This window comes from Dryobates pubescens, chromosome 5, assembly GCF_014839835.1.
Source record: "Dryobates pubescens isolate bDryPub1 chromosome 5, bDryPub1.pri, whole genome shotgun sequence".
NCBI classification, from domain to species: domain Eukaryota; kingdom Metazoa; phylum Chordata; class Aves; order Piciformes; family Picidae; genus Dryobates; species Dryobates pubescens.
Window position 1 is genome coordinate 30070499 of NC_071616.1, and position 16757 is coordinate 30087255.

A 16757-nucleotide genomic window follows, 5' to 3' on the forward strand; every position below is an offset into this window, starting at 1 on the left:
CCAGTGTAAGGGTGGAGTTTTGAATTTCTGTAGAAGCAGGTTTGCAAGGATATTTTTTTTTCCTGCCAAAAATGTATGCCTCTCCAGATGCAGACTTCAGTGGATCATGCAGAGAATCTCAGGGTTACTGTCTTGAACTTTATCCTAGACAGGTTGTAAATGAAGAGATCATTTGGTAGTTCTGAATTAATGTGAAAAGAGATGTGAGTTATTGAACAGTTAAGCAGCAATTTCTTGTATTTAATGATTCCTCTGGAGAGTGTAACATTGTGTGAGCCTTTTCTAGGATAAATATTGGCATATCTAGGATAAAAGAAGATAAATAGCTCGTGATTTAACAGAATTTAATGTATTTAATGTATTTCTATTAGGACTTCTAACAGTGGATCCAAACAAAAGAATTAAAATGTCCAGCCTGAGATACAACGAATGGCTTCAGGATGGCAGCCAGCTCTCATCCAACCCTCTAATGACTCCTGATAACTTGGGCTCTTCGGGAGCTGCGGTGCATACGTATGTCAAAGCCACTTTTCATGTAAGTTCTAAGAAATCCTATGTTGTGCTAAATTTTGTAAGGTGTGAATGTTTTCTCTTTGTTAAAAAAAGTCTCTGTCCCTATAATTCAGTGATTGCTTAGAGCTGCAATTCTTTTCTCTGTACACAGCATCTATGTTTGAATGCAGTAAAAACATGAATCATGAGGCAAGAATAAATTTCTTGAAAAAACCTACACTAACTGGGTTTGGGGGCACTGAGAGACCTCTGTTCATGAAGTAGCTGTTAGAAATACTCTGTTCCTTAGAGGAATCCACTGAAAGGTATTCCATAATTTCATAAAAAAGAGAATAAACTTTCTATTTAACTTAAGTAACAGTTTGACTTTTTGTCTTTATGGTTACAAAATCAATTTAGAATTTCTGGAATGTACCTAGTTCATGTTTTAGGATGAAAGACACTTTTTAAAATGGAGTCTCTTGTCTACCATTTTGTAATTACTGAGAACATTTGAACTGCATTATACAAACTGTATAACACAAACAGTATTATACAAACATTGTATGGATCATCATGATTCCTTTTACAGAGCATTAACTGGAATTGAGTAGACACCAATTATTAAGAAGAAAGTAAGAAAGGAATTGGTGTTTTGAGAGGCCCTGCTAATGCAACATAGTGTGGGTTGAAAGAAAAACTGTAGTTTAACTAACTGTAGTATCTGAAAACAAAGTTTAAAATAGGTTTAAGGCTTAATAAATAATACTTCTAAATTAAAAAGGTGAAGAATGAGCCAATGTTACATATTGGCTCTTATATACGTGTAAAGGCTGGTAAAGTTGTTACAGCTGCAGTAAGAATTAGTAGAGACCTGTCAAGAGACAACTGTTTATCTTACATCTTAACACAGAACATTCATAGTAAGCAACAAGCCTCATCATGTCTTAAACCTCTTGAAAAGCTTGGAATTACCTTTTATTTTTAAACAGGCCTTTAACAAGTACAAAAGGGAAGGATTTTGTCTCCAGAATGTTGACAAGGCACCTCTTGCAAAGAGAAGGAAAATGAAAAAAACAAGTACGAGCACAGAGACACGTAGCAGCTCCAGTGAAAGTTCACATTCTTCTTCCTCTCATTCTCATGGTAAAACTACACCTACAAAGACACTGCAGCCAACAAACCCTACAGACAGCAATAACCCAGAAACCATCTTCCAGTTCTCTGACTGAAAAGCAGAGAATATCCTGTCTTGAAGATTTAAGTTGTTATAAACTTGGCAGTATATATATTGTCTTCTCCCACCTCTTCTCCCTGTGGCTTGAACGCTACAGGGATACATCTGTCGCTTTAAATATGTATTTCAATCATACCTTTTTAGCTTTGTATATCAATACATTTCTTTTTAGCATTAAGTTTGGTATCACTGGATATGGTATAATACTATTATACAATTAACATTGTATTCTCTTAGGGCTAAATTACTGGTGAGCAGTCAAGCTCAAGGTAGGGAGCTATGCTGCTCGTGGTACAGCTTGGAGGAAGACTTTGTCAGTGTCAGAATCTTCTTCCCAGTATCCTCCCCACTGTTCAAAGAAAGGAAAGCTCTGTAAAATGTATTAGAACTCTTGGATCTTCTTGTAGCCAGCTCTGTGAAGAATGTCATAGAATTTGATTCTTCATGCATGCAAAGAATGATTGGTACAGTGCACCAAAGCAGTATAGTACTTTAAGGCCTTTAAAATTTGTGGATAGATTCTATCCTATTTGAATTTTAAGAGCAAAATGAGGCATTATGGAACTCTCACTGTTTTAAAAGGTAACTCCATATATCTTGTTCTAAACAATTGGGAATATAAATCTTAGATTTGGGGGTTTAATTTATTTATTTTTATAATAAACATCTAGGGCAAGAGATACCTGAAAGGCTGAGGTGTCTAGTACTGTGATACAGTAATTTTTATTTCTACTTTTTTGAAGTTATAAACTTTTAAAATGTTGTAGAGATTCTAAAATGTAATGCTATGAGAGAAAGTGAAATTTCATATTAAATGCTTTGGAAAACGGTCACATGGTAAAATATCTATTTGAAGAATTAACTATAATTTATATTTTCTTTTTATATTTACATGATAACTTTAAAATACTAAGGTTTTTTAAAAGCTGAAAAAACTCCAGTTTCAACGTTTGTTATTATAGGGTCCATACAAAATGTGTACCACGTTATTTGAACTTTGCATTGTGCAAATACCGGCAGTTTAATAGTGACTGTAAAGTATTAGAATACATGTCTTCTTTTTTGCACTTTATAACATCAAAAGGAGATGTTTTACAATAAAGTGCACTCAGATCTTTCTTCCTACAAGGTGCTGAGCACTGTTTTACTGGGTTGAATAACTTAATCCACTGTACTTGGGTGGTAGTGGTAATTGTGAAGGAGAACTCTGTACTTTGCAGGAGTGAATCCCTGTATATTACCCACTGTTTTCATTCCTTACTTTAAAATGCAAAGATCTTTCTATCTTGCTTTTACATTGTATATAACAAATACTAGACCTGAGCACCTTGTGTAGTGTAGATGTTAACAACTTATGCACTGGGAATACTAAAGGGAAATTATTTTGAACACTGTGCTTCACAACTTGTTCACTGTGGTGTTCTACAGTGAAGTATTTCCTACTGTGATAGTATAGTATGTACATAACTGTTTGGAATTATAAATGTGACTTACAGAAACATCAGCATAAACTTTTAAATTAGTATGTTTTATAAATTTATGGTGAGCTCTTTTATTGCTCGCATTCTCACTGACTCGGAGTAACTTATGTGCAAAAGAGAACTCCAGTTTTGCAAATGCTTACATATGTAAGTCTCCACTGAAGGCAGAGAGTCCTTGTGTAAAGTTAATCATGTGTCTAAATTGTGCGATGGAAGACTAATTGACTAGGGGTATTTGTTAACAGCTTGCTTGATCTTAAAATAACCTTAATCCAAATCCTATGCAAAAAAGGTTATAGGAAATGTTTATATCGGTGGTTTTATTTAAAGAATCTATCAGATATCAGTATTGACAAATAAAATACATCCATGTTTACAGGGATTGTGTGTATCAAAACAAGGCTTTGAAGCCCAACATGTTTGTTCTGTGTTTCTTTAATATTAATAATGGCATTCTGAGGTTTTGGAATTGCTCATGTGAAATAGTTTACTACTTTCTTGATGTGAATGTCAACAGTAATTGCAGCATTAATTTCAGGTTGATGTGAATATTGAGATTTGCACTGTTTATGTAGAAGTAGTATATTTAAAGATCAGTGTATGTGCTAAAAACACAACCAATTTTAAGTGGCTGATGTTAAAATATTGAGAAATAATTGTCAATGTAATATATTCAGGTTTGCTTTCTGAATGCTCTCTTTGGAAGTAATCTCAATAGTGAACATGGCTCATTTGTAAAAGAGTACTTTCCCTCTCCCAAATAAACTTGCTGTAAATACAACAAAACAATCCACCATTAATACTTGTTATGCAGAGAGTACAAGTAAATTGAGAGGTGGGAGAACAGGCTGTATGTAAAGTTTGCACTTTGAAGAGTTCTTGGACTTCAGTGTCTTCAGGGTTGAGGACAATGAAAAGCAATTTTCAATTTGATTTTATTTTAGTGTAAGAAACTTATGAATACCAGGTGGATTTAGAACATTGTGACCCAGCTGACGTAATTTCTTTCTTAGAAACACAGTACAGTTGTTTCTCTATTGGGAGACTTAAACTGTTGCTTGACAAAGTGATGAAGCAAGACAAAGAATGCTTGCACAAGATTCTAAACACTAGAGAGAATGGCTGTACTGTCAGAGGTTTTTCACATAGGTTTTGAGATTGTTGCCAGCCTAAAATAGACTGCAACATTTGTATCAAAGACAATTTTTATTAATATTTCTGTGTCTTCTCTGTGCTCAAACAGCAGTTCTTAAATAAAAATTATAAAACAGTGTAGTTCTTTTTGGCAGGGGTAAGTGAACTTAGGTGTCGCACTGCATTTTCTTTGAAGCGATTACCTGGAGTGCCTGAAATGTTTATCAGCTCTGACTTTTCAGCTGCCTCCAGAAACAGAGCTCTTGAGGAGGTGTGTTTGACATTAATCTGTCTGACTGTTTAGATTATCATTTTACATAAACAACTGCTGATCTCCATTTACATTGATAAAACTGAGGTTCAAACTAGGCAGCTCAAGAGGATATTCATGTTTTATTCAGATGTTCCTGCAGGACACTAGTGACTCTTGGCCAAATAATGTTGTCTCAGTTTCATCTGTTGCCCAGCCTGGCACTGTAGGCCATATAAAGACCATGGGCCAAATTTTCTTACCGCTATTTAAAATCTCAAGTGTACAAGCCAATCCTCATTAGTACTTTAAATACTTTATGTTCTCTTAGTAAAGTGTTAGACTGTGAATGATGTTTATACTCAGATTAATTTTCCTTCACTGTGCTGCTATGCATCAAGCAACAACGTTAATGTCTAGTAACGATAACTCTCTACTGTCAGAAATGTAACACAGCAATACTGTGGGCAGATTTGTTTGAAAGATCAAATGTCTGCTAGTAAAGATTTAAATAACTAGTGTGGTTACTAATCCAATCTTTAAATTACTCAATATTCTTTAAAGCTATTTCATTGTAATACTTCCAGAAACACAAATATTAGTCATTAAGAGGTAGTTCTGCTAAAGGATTTAGAGGAGTGCAAAGGAGGTTACATGACTTTACTGTTCTTCTGCCTGAGGGATATCAGGTAAAAGCAGATGAAATATTCATTGTTTCTTAACAGAAAGGTCAGTGCATTAGTCATACGTGTATTGTTTACTGCTGTGAAAAACAAACAAACAAATGCCTTTATTAAAATGCTTTATTAAACAGTCTTGGAAGGGTAACACAAAAATACAGTATTGCATCAGAATGGATTGAGGCTTCAAGTTGGCATGCCTGGTGTGTGTATTTTCTCATGGCTTCTTTTCTGAACAAGTTTGTGGTACCTTCACAGCCATGTTCCCCAGCACTCATCTAGGAACAGAATAATTCCTGGCAGGAAACCTTTGCAGAATGACGATGTATGCTTATTTGGTGTGATTAAATGTTGCACAAGTGACTTACATTTTTAAGATGTGCATGCATTATGTGCATGTATGTAGACACATGTTGTATTGCATGTCTAGGCCTCAGTTTAAAGTAACATGCCTTATTTGAGAGAACCTGAACTTAAAAGTGAGTACTCAGACAGGTTCAGAGGACAAGACAAGGGGGCTACTGCAGTAGAAGGGGGTTATGGGAAGTCAGAGATGACAGGCTTCTGGGAAGATGTTTTCAGAGGTAAATTTCTTCCCTTGCTATATCCTTATATGTGTAGTATTCACTGACACTGAATTGGAAGCTTTCTCGCCACTTAACCATTATAAATACATTACCTAACTCTGCAGGTCTGTGAGTGTGTGTGTGTCTACATGTAGGTGACACTTTGGTCTTCAGTTGGAATTTTTTGTTACTTCTCGTGTCATTCCGGTGGTTTTACCGAGATGGTGGTCTTCATTCTTTTCCCTTATACGAGTCTATTTCAGCACCTGTTCTTATGCTTCAAAACATGACATTGCTTTCCATCAGTTGAGATACTCATCTGAATATTCTGTGGTGAGGGAACAGGAAATAATGTGACTGGTTTTGCTGTGAAGGGTTAAGTGCTTTGATCTTTGTCTGCTTGTGAGAAACACTTCTCAGTTTGCTCCTTTAACCCACAGGACACTGGGTTCTATAAAAAATAAGAAATGCAGAGCTATTGACTAGCTGTTGCCTGCCATCCAGCATTTTTACATATCACTATAATGAGTAGATTTTGGATGTTCAGAACACCTATGTAGAAAAGAAAACTTAGGATGATTCCTGTAGTTTGCACTAGTAAATAAAGTGATGCTTTCAATTACATAGACCAGCTGGAGCAGTCTTGTTTGTTGTGCCTGGAAGAAGGACAGAGAAGGATAATAATGCAATAATGTAAACATGGAAAACCTCATGTATTTTGACACTCTTCGTGTTCAGTGTAATAGAAAGGGAAGTCTCCAGTGGCCTGGGAATCAGTGGTAAGTATTTAGGTAGCTGAGATGGAGATTGTATGGTCTGGTCTGACAGCTATCACTCACAGGGTCTTTCCTGATCCTATCTCCTGGCCACGTGCTTTACTTGTTGCTTGGTTCTGGTGTTTGTATCACCTCTCAGCCAGCAGAGATGGGAAAATAAAGGTGTTGAATTAATTTAGTTAAGGCATTTTCATTAACACTGGATTAACTGATTTCATGGTTAATCTGAAGTAAAAGTAGCAATCAAACATTGTAAAACCTAATATGCTATAAGGCTATGATTTTTTAAAACAAATAACTATTACATAAGAATAAAAGTATTACAGAGGTAGAAGTACATCCATCTTATCCACACATAAATCACCTTCTAAAATTGACAACCAGCTGGGCTGTATTCACAGAATCCATGCAGAAAATTATCTTCCTTTGAAATGCCAACAATGGAACAAGATCATAACTTTAATTTCACAGATGAAACTTGCAAATTGATTGCAAACTTGCTGCATTTTTTTAAAATACAAAGATAGTTTTACTTTGTGAACAAGTCAAGCTTCAATACTTAAAACTGGCATCTCACTTGTGTTCATCTGATGTTCCTTGGGGTTTCTTTGGAAATACATATTTGTCTTAGTATGATTATGACCAAAGGTTTCATCAGTAAGAGAAAATCTGAGGGCTAGGTTAAGGCCTTGTGAATAACCAGAAGTCTGCTGGGAAAGGTAATCACTATCTTTTGCTAGTTTAATTCATAATCCTGTATTATCACTGACATTGCTGATATAACTATGTCCAACCAAGTACATTCTACATCAGTTTTGGATGTGATTTTGTGTGACATTTAAAGATGGTGCAAAGAAGGGACAGTGCTCAAGGTTTGTCTCGTAAGTTACACTGGCATTGGTGACTAGGCAGTGGTACCACTGTATTGTCTGTAGGAGCTTACCCATTAATAACAGTATGTATCCTTTTTCCTTTAAAATCAATATACAGTGGAGAAGAGAAACTAAATTAATGCATAAAAGCAGCATGTACCTCAAAGCCTTTCTCAGATGTCTCCTTAATGACTCCTTGTCCTTGAAAAGTATAATTCAGCTGCACATAATAGTTATTCTGTTAAAGCTGTGCCTACTTGAGGGAGCAGGATCCTACTGACTGGTTGTGTGTTCATTGTGATCGTACAAATTAGAAATCAGGTTGCTATATCCCTGCTGCTTTTAAGTTCGTGTTAATACTGTCCTACTAAGTATGTGTTGCCATGTCAATTCATTTGTGTGCCTCCCTGGCAGGTCACCAAGTTCAATTTTAAAGCTTTCAGATTTAAAGGCAACCTTACTCTTCTTCAACACCAAAGTGAGAGCAGGCCTTTAATGTTAACCTACATCTGGATTACAAAAATGGATAAAAGCTTGGTGTTGTCTTTCAACCTTCTATCACTAAGATGCTACCGCAGCAAATTTTGATGTCTACAGATAGATTTACTGATCTCTTTTATCTGTAGAGAAAGAAACCTGCAAAATTATTTCTTGTCAGAAAAAAAATAGATATTTCGCTAGAGTCCCAGTAGTAAAGATCATCCATAATTCCTACCTTTACTTCTGAAGCTATAAAGGCAAGAAATGAATTGATGACAGATTCTGACAGCTAGTTGTAAAGGAGCAGGCTGTGTTCTTCTGCAGTAAGTGGAACAAGGCATGCTATTTCTTATGGCAGTGTAAGCAGGGAGGGAGGAGAGCAGAAGAAATGGGAAGAGGGGAATGCTGACTGCTTTGCTTCACCATAGTGCAGAGGACATTCTGGTTGCACATCATTGCTTTTGAAGAAGCAATGGTCTCCACATTAAAATCTTCAAGTAAAAAGACAAGCCACACGCATGCACCGAACAAACAAACAAACACACACGAACAAAACCAACAAACAGAAACCCAACCCAAAGCAAAACCAGATTCACCTGACAGCTTTTTTTGTCTTGGAGGGCAATGGTGCCACTTACTAAGGCATAAATAGGAACACTGATTTCTTAAACTCACTGCGTGCTGCTTATCAAGAGATTACAGTGAAGTTTTCTTTCTGACAAGTATGCCCTTTCTAAAATTTAGTCACATTAGCAAAGTCCAAAACCTTGTGGCAGAAGTTTACCAAAAAGCAAGATTAGTAATTGCAATGGTTTATTTTAACCAATATCAGGATATTCAGAAAAGGAATGACAATAAGGTTCTGATTTTGGAGCTGAGAAAGCACTAGAAGGTAGGAACATTTTGTGAATTTAGTGGTGGAAGAAATACAAGATATTTTCTGGAAGGCTGTTCAGAACTCATAGAAGATTTGTAAAACCAGGAGTCAGCTGAATCTTCTTGGCCTAACCATGCCAATACGGAGAATGGTAAGCCCAGCCTGTTGTTGGCCAGTCCTGTCAGAGAAATGGGTTTATTAACATCTGTTTTTGGGGTTTCTGTCTTGGAGACATTTCCCCTTATTATGAATAGTGTTAGAAGTATAAAAACTTTTTTTTTTTTTAAGTTGTTTTGTTGGTGGTTTGTTGTTGTTTGAGGTACAGGCTCAAATACCTTCAAACTTGGATCTAACACTCTGAACAACAGTGTCAGATCTAGCTGGCTCATTTGCTTTTTATACTTCAAAGTAGGGTTAGGTCAAAAGCATGCAGGAGAATTCTGCTTAGTCTGACAGATCTGTAACTTCAGATTTTTAGGAAACTGTACTTGGACCCACTGGGAATGCTAAGTGACTGAAATTGACATAGTGGAAGTGCGTGAAGAGGAATCTTAGAATACATAAGCAGAGTATGTCTTTCTGCCAATGAAAGCAAGTGTTAGCCAACAGAGCTCTGAAAGGTTGAGTAGGGCCAGATAAAGTTGCAGTGTATAAAGCCAACTGAATATATGAGAACATAAGAAATGCCCTACTGAGTCAAACCAATGAGAGCAGAAGTGCACGCAGTATTCAAGATGCAGGCATGCCATGGTTTACAGAGTGGCAGGATGATGCTTGCTGATGTGTTCTCAGTAGCCTTCCTGGTGATGCCTGGGTGTTTTGTAGGCTGCCACTGCACAGTGCAGAAAGGATTTCAGGGGACTGTCTGCCATTTGCTCTCTGATATCCTGGATAGAGTAGGGTATCAAATGTAAATCAGTCTTGTGTAGAGCAAATAAATTCTGTTTCACCAGTTCATGATACCTGAAAAGTATCCAGTTTTGTTTTGGAGAAGTCAAGACATGATGAATCCACTGCCTCTTTGATATTTGACCGAATAGTTTATTGGCTGGGTGGCTTTTAAAAAGGCCTAATTTCTTATGTAAATTTATTTGTTGCAGGTCTCCAGCTTTGTGGTATTATTTTATTGTCTTGCTTAATCTATTTGTAAATGCTGTTTTCTTTACATGAGGTTAAATTTCCAAAACACAGAGTTAGTATTTTGTTGGTTCTGCCAATTATTAAGGCAGAGATTGTTGGTTGGCTGGAATAGTTTAACTCGGATTTGCCATCCAGAAATAGCAGCTAATGCTTCTCTTACTGGATCCACATTTTGCCAGTTCTTAGTTTTTCTGCCCAGTTGAAGTACAGGTTTCTTGGAATTTGCCCCAGCTAATATTAGGAAGCTTCCTTCTCTCATCTCTGCAAAGGACCTTGCTTTTGGACCATTGGAACCCTATATACAAATTTCTGTGGTTTTCTCTTAGGACCATATCAGGCTAGGCAGCCTTTACTCTGCCTTCTGCCTACCTAGGCCCAAGCCCAGAATCCTCAGCATGTCCCTCATCATGAGCTTATCCAGAGGGACATGGTGAGACCAAAGGGGGCAACATTTTGTGATAGGACTTTTGTGTGCTAATTCTGAATGAACTGATTTTTAAGATGTCTCTCTAGTTATTAACATTATTGGAAAAAATAATTTACATTCACGATTTTCATTCTTTCCAAATACAAAAAGAGTTGCAGAACATTATGTCCCAAACATTCTTCTTACCTCTGGATAGTAATGAACTGATGAGGTTGCTACAATTTTGTCATTGTCTTTATCCTCAGCAGCTCCTGATCTCTGTGGATCCCTCTAATGTATTTTGGTTTACTTTTGCATTTGTCATAGTACTCAACACATAAAGCAATTTCTGCTAATGTTTTAAACTCCACCCCACAGGTTTAGAAACATTTGCAAGTTATATGCAGTTTTCGACTCCCTCTGGTGGTCTGGCAGTGGTAGTTGGCAAGTTTAGCTGCTAATACTGACAGCAAGTAAAACGTTTGAATGCAGTACGACACTGTAGATGCTCCCACTCTAACCAGTATTGTTTGTCCCAGATATAGCAATGGGGAAAATATCGATGCTTATTAATAACATAGAACACTGGAATAGGCTGCCCAGGGGAGTTGTGGAATGTCTTTCTCTGGAGATATTAAAAATCTGCCTGGATGAGTTCCTGTGTCATCTACTCTAGATGATCCTGCTCTGGCAGGGGAAGTTGGAGTAGGTGATCTAGCGCTCTGTGGTACTTTTTATTACAACTAAGTAGCTAGAAACATGGCGGGGGTAGGGGGGAATGGGACGAGAAAAGAAAAGGTGTCAAGTCGAAGCTTTTCTTTTTAAGGGATTTAATTTAGGAAGTGAAGGAGAGATGTTACTCAACTGCTGCACTCAGTAAATTCAATGTGAGAAACACTTGATCTTCATCTTCTCTTAAATGGCAGTGGAAGTGCAGTTTGAAACAGCAATTGTGAAGACCGTAATTCCTATGCAGAGGGAAACTGATCTGGGAATAGAACCCAAGTCTGATTTCAGCCAATAATGTAATGAAATACAAAAATTGTACTACAGAGAGAAGAGCTATTGCTTTTTAACTAAAGAGACATTATTCAGATTTAAGAAGAGGTTCATATTTAGAAATATCTACTTTTCTGATTTCCTAATGTAACAGGTATCTTATTTTTACTCTTAATAAATAGTTAAAAATGGTATATGGCTCATTTTCAGTGCTGAATAGAATAAAATGAACTGAAATGCGGTGGGGTAATTAAAGTGTTAAGAAGCTTGCATTCTAAAAATATATATATTTTTTTTTTAAATTTTATCCAGAATAGCTCTATTCTGGGAACTTTTTGCATAAATGAGTCAAAAGAATAGAAAAATGTCTTTGTCACTGAGTTTCACTTTGTCTGGGATGATCGTGTGTTTTTTTTTTTTCCCCTTGAGTTCAAACAGGAGATTAAGCTACAATCAGTGTGGAGACCCTCTTTAACTGTTGCCCTACAGCAACAGTTTGAAATAGAGGAGGAAAGAGGCTTACTGTGAGCATGACACAATGGAAGGCCCAAGATTAGACTTGACCTTAGCTCTACCCTGAGCTTAAAAGTAGTCCAAGCATTTATTTGAAATCCTTAGATGTTTGGACAAGGCTGAAAAGATTTACACAGGCACAATAAGCGTGAGAAACAATAGTATTTTTCTTCCTGTTTTTCTTCCTGTTAGTTACTTCATGTTAATATAGGATAGCAACTTTCCTGGCAATATAGCTTTGTAAAAACAGAATTATGGAGCAAGCAGCAATTCGGATATGAATACATCATTCTGGCCTATAAACACGAGCAAAGTGAGGGTTGGGTTTTTTCCTGTTTTTTTTTTTTGGGGGGGGGGGGTTGGTTTTGATTTTTTTTGTTTGTTTAGGTAAATATCTGCATTTGTGACATGGAAGATATTTCCAGAAATGGTATGACAGGTTTAAAATGCAGTATGAAATACTGGTCTGAATCAACATGATTTAAATATATATTACCAGTTGACTTGCTTTTCAGTAGCAATGCTGGTTCCTATTTAGCATGAGTGGGCTTGGAAATGATCCTGTTTAGAGTCTGACTTTTTATCTTTTCCAGCACCATTAGTAATTAAACTTCAGATTCAGCTTATCAATAGCAATGACTATTAGCATTGTCATTTATTAAAGACTAATAGTATCAATGGATTTCATAGAATAGTGAAAAATAAGCACTTGCCTGATTGCACAGGCATACACTCATTTTTAAGTATCAGTTGTACTGACCATTATTTGACAAGGGCAGTAGGAATTGAATCAGTTTGCAAGCAAAAATATTCCAGGTTCCTATTTTTTTCCTGAACTGTTCGATGTATTGATTTTAACTTTCGAACAGCAGTAGGGACATACTGGCTTACAAAATAAAGTACATTCACAGGTGTAACTCCTTTATCATTAAGAAAATAAGCTTATCTAAGTACAAAACCTTGAAATGCTGAAATATTTTGGTAAAGCACGTGTAACTTCTTAGATGACTCTTCCTGCCATGTCATCAAACTGTTGATTTTGCAGATGCTCTTCGGTCTTACTTCACTTCAAATTGCAATATATTGCTCAGAAAGGAAGCGAGTGTCACCGCAAAATTATTTTCTCTAACATTTTGCATACTATCTGTTCTAAACTTCACAGAGACTACTGGCTTCAGTAGGAGTGGAGAACTCTGCAGTTCCCTTGTTTCACTAATAGTGTTATGCTAACTAGAAAAAAAAAAAAGGTTTTGCTTCTATAATGCTTATGAGTTGTGAGCTTCACTGTAGAGAAATTACTTCTCATGTTAATGCATTTTGGCCTGAAAAGTTTTGCACTTCATATTTGAGAAAATGGCAGACAGTAGTAAGACTTGAAAGACTGCTTTAAAATACAAGTAATATTTGAATTGCATCTCTGATTCTTTGCAATAGAATATGTAGAGTACATTCAGCAATTTAACAGGCATTAAAATGTTGATTTGAGTTGAAATAAAGGAAAATGGTAAAATAAGGCTTTGTGCTGAAGAAAAACTTTTTAACTTTTTTAATTCTATTTCACACTTTGGGGATAAAATAAGCACGTTTGTGCTGTCTTCTGTAACATTATAGTTCTCTCAAAATCATAATCTCTCTTTGATATGTGTTATAGAAACTCTGCAGAAGAAAACAGTTTTAATAATCACCATTTTGATTAGCAGCTTCAGTCAATGAAAAAAGCCCCACACCACTGGTCAGCTTGCTGGACTAGAATGAGAGTAGTAGGTAAACTTCTGTAAATAGTAAAACAACACTTGCCTTGAAAACACTGATGGACTTTGACACAAATTAGATGGTAAACTTTGACTAGCTTATTTTCTCAAGGGCCCCCATACCAGTGAGCCATAATGAAAATATTGAAAATCATTGTTTCAAACATCTTGATTTTTTATTATTTTAAAAAATTTTTAGAATAAAGGAAAGCTAGAACAAAGTTGAAGTTTGGTTCCTCTCCTTCCACTAGAGCTGTGGCTAGTATTTGCTTAAGAAGCCAGAAACTCAGTCTGGAGTAAAACCCATTGATCTTGTGAGTTTGCTTGCTCGTCTTCTCTTCCTGCCACCCCCTGCTTTTTTCTTATGTGATTCTGAGTATTCTATTTGAATATGTCTTTAAAAATGCAAATAGTTTTTGAATTGCCTTTTCTGATTGTTGCGGAGTATTTGATATCTTAGTAGAGTTTTTGAATTGCCTTTTCTGATTGTTGCGGAGTATTTGATATCTTAGTAGAGATAAAAATATTATTTCAGTTAAGTAAGCTTATATTTGATATAACTTTTACATTTTTGCTAGTTTAAACCCCTATCACTTCTGCTTCTCATAGTCCTGTATGAAGTACTAGTGCAAAAAGTTTCTTTCTCAAGTTTACTTTCGGGTTACCAGAAGTAACAGAATACCATATTGATGTGTTCCTGCAAGTTCCTTTTCTCTCATCCCAAACTCAAAAAACTGCACTGAACAATCTCTTATTTCTCCTATTTGCCCTGTATTTTGGGGACCTGAAATGGGAGAGATGGCATAGGGCAAAATGGTTGACCAATACATCTTAGTTAATTTTCCTGCATTTAAATTTTCCATTGTTTTCAGAAGCCAGGTATTGCTGTCTTCTAGCTACACAGCTACCTCACCTTGACAAGCAGACTTCCAATTTTTAGCAAAGTGCATGTATGCTTCAGGCTGTGCCAACAACTTGCTAAACAGGACATTTCCAGAAATGAATGCTTGGAAAAACTAAGTGGCAATTGACAAAGTATGTGGGATCAGACTTGTTTTCTAAATCACTTTTATGCTATTAATTCCTGATCCATTACAGGTCATCTACCATGAAATCTTCTCAGCACAGTGTTAGATATATGGAAGTTTCATTAATGTTAAAATAGATTTCCTAATTGTACCAATGCATTTCACAATATAATAATTCCTTTTTAATAGATGTCTCACTTCATACGTAGTAGCTGTTCAGATAATAAACCTGATGAATTGTTATGTAAATATTTTGAAGCTATTCTTTTGCTGGTTGCTTTTACTGAAACGATGTGATCATTGCTAACAAAATGTGTTAAAACTGTGAATAAATATTAATCTTTATAAGCAAATTAACTCTTTCCAAAAGTTGAAATTTTAGTTGTCATAGTCTTATGTGTGAAAGAACAGAGTATTAATTAGTGAAAAGGTTTCAGCTAGTATTTTTATTCCAGCCAAATGCTGGAAATGCATTTATCTTCTCAAGCCAAAGGGCCTAATATTCCTGCAGTGCAGCTCTTTCTGCAGGCACTGCTCGATCCCCTGCTGTTTAACCGAAGAGCACTGGGGCTGGTGGGCAATGCTGAGGTCCGCCTTCTGGTGGCATAAGATGTGTAAGCTTAACGAGACGGCAGAGAAAGCGTGGTGTGTCGTATGTGGACTAAGACCTGCATGGATTAAAACTAGAGTGAGCGCGGGTGAGTGATTCAAGGTTGGGCAGGAGGTGCCTGGCCATTAAGGGGCAGGAACTAATTTTTGTGTTACACTTTTGTGGAAGTGGTAGAGCAGAGAAGGCAGGGCCCTGCTGTGTACTAATCGTTAGCCTGCTGAAAGAGGAGATGAGATCATTCGATTTTTTTTTCCCCCCCTTCCATGTGTAAATCGTTTGAAAGCAGCAGTTCCTACCGGTGGCCGAAGCAGTCTAGCTGTACCGGCCGGACAACCTCCAACAGCACCGTCCCGTTCTGCACCCTCACTCCTTCCCGCCGGGCTTCGGGGCCATGACGACAGCGCCCTGGCCCCGCCCCGCGGTCCCCGCCGCTGCCCGGCAGGTGGCGCCACAGCGGCCGGTCGGCCGCCAGCGCGGCGCGGGCCGCAGCCCTCGAGTTCCGCCGCTCCAGGCGCCGCTGCCGCCGCCCAGGCGCCCGGTGCTGTTGCCGTCTTTTCCCCACCTTCCCCTTTTCGCCGCCTCGGCCCCTTCCCTTGCCGGGGCCCATCGGTGGCCATGGCCACCAAGAAGGCGGGCTCGCGGCTGGAGACGGAGATCGAGCGGTGTCGGTCGGAGTGCCAGTGGGAGCGGATCCCCGATCTCGTCAAGCAGCTCTCGGCCAAGCTCATCGCTAACGGTGTGGCGCTTGGAGGGAGGCCGCGACGGAGGGGTCGCGGGGGGGCGGCCAGCGGGGCTCCCGGACTCAGGGCCCGGCAGGTGCAGCCGGGCGGGCCGGCGTGAAGGCCTGTGGGCCGCCCCGCGGTGCCCGGGGAGGAGGTGGGGCGTGGAGGCCACCGGAGGGGCGGGGAGCGGGTCGGCTGGCGCGGCCCCGCGGCGCAGGATGCCCGACGAGGGTGGCGGGGAAGCGGGTGCCGCCGTAGCCCTGACCCCGGCGTGCGAGCGGCAGTCGCCCCCGGGGTGAGAGCTGGGGCGCGCACCCCAAGCTTGACCACCCCCTGCTTGAGCAGCCCTCTGAAGTCCTAGGGAGGCCGCATTTCGTCTCGCCAGCAGCGGGGCCCAGCGGATTTGCGTCCTGAACTGCTGAGCAGTCTGCTGTTTTAGCATGAGTGTTGCATTTTGCAGACATATATGCTGTGTGGAGAAAACCTTAAATGTCCTGTGCGCAGCCAGAGTATCTGGACACAACGTGTCACCTGAAGGCTTCTGTTCTGCTTAAAAATGCACCTCAGGAATATAGTGCAGCTGTATCTGTTTTCTTATAAAAACTGTCATTGGTTTGGTTTCTTAATTCTTGTATCACAAGCCTTTGAGTGTTTAGCTGAAGGAGATGAAAAAGCAGTGCTTCGTTCTGAGTACTAGTGCCTCATGAACAAGGGAGATGCAGGGCAGGTCTTTTTGGCATGGA

The 16757-nt window shown here is 38.5% G+C and overlaps 2 protein-coding genes across 8 annotated transcripts in view; both read left to right on the forward strand.

Moving 5' to 3' along the window:
• The window catches only part of RPS6KA5 (ribosomal protein S6 kinase A5), a 71755-nt gene extending 66254 nt beyond the window's left edge, over positions 1-5501 (forward strand). For all 4 annotated transcript variants that reach the window (XM_054161909.1, XM_054161910.1, XM_054161911.1 and 1 more), the window contains 2 exons: positions 372-535; positions 1485-5501. In XM_054161909.1, coding sequence (XP_054017884.1) covers positions 372-535; positions 1485-1724 — 404 coding nt within the window. In that variant the 3' untranslated portion in view covers positions 1725-5501. The remainder of the gene's footprint in view (positions 1-371; positions 536-1484) is intronic.
• A 10243-nt stretch (positions 5502-15744) lies between these two features.
• The window catches only part of TTC7B (tetratricopeptide repeat domain 7B), a 115358-nt gene continuing 114345 nt past the window's right edge, over positions 15745-16757 (forward strand). For all 4 annotated transcript variants that reach the window (XM_054161915.1, XM_054161913.1, XM_054161914.1 and 1 more), the window contains exon 1: positions 15745-16028. In XM_054161915.1, the coding sequence (XP_054017890.1) occupies positions 15908-16028 (121 nt within the window). In that variant the 5' untranslated portion in view covers positions 15745-15907. The remainder of the gene's footprint in view (positions 16029-16757) is intronic.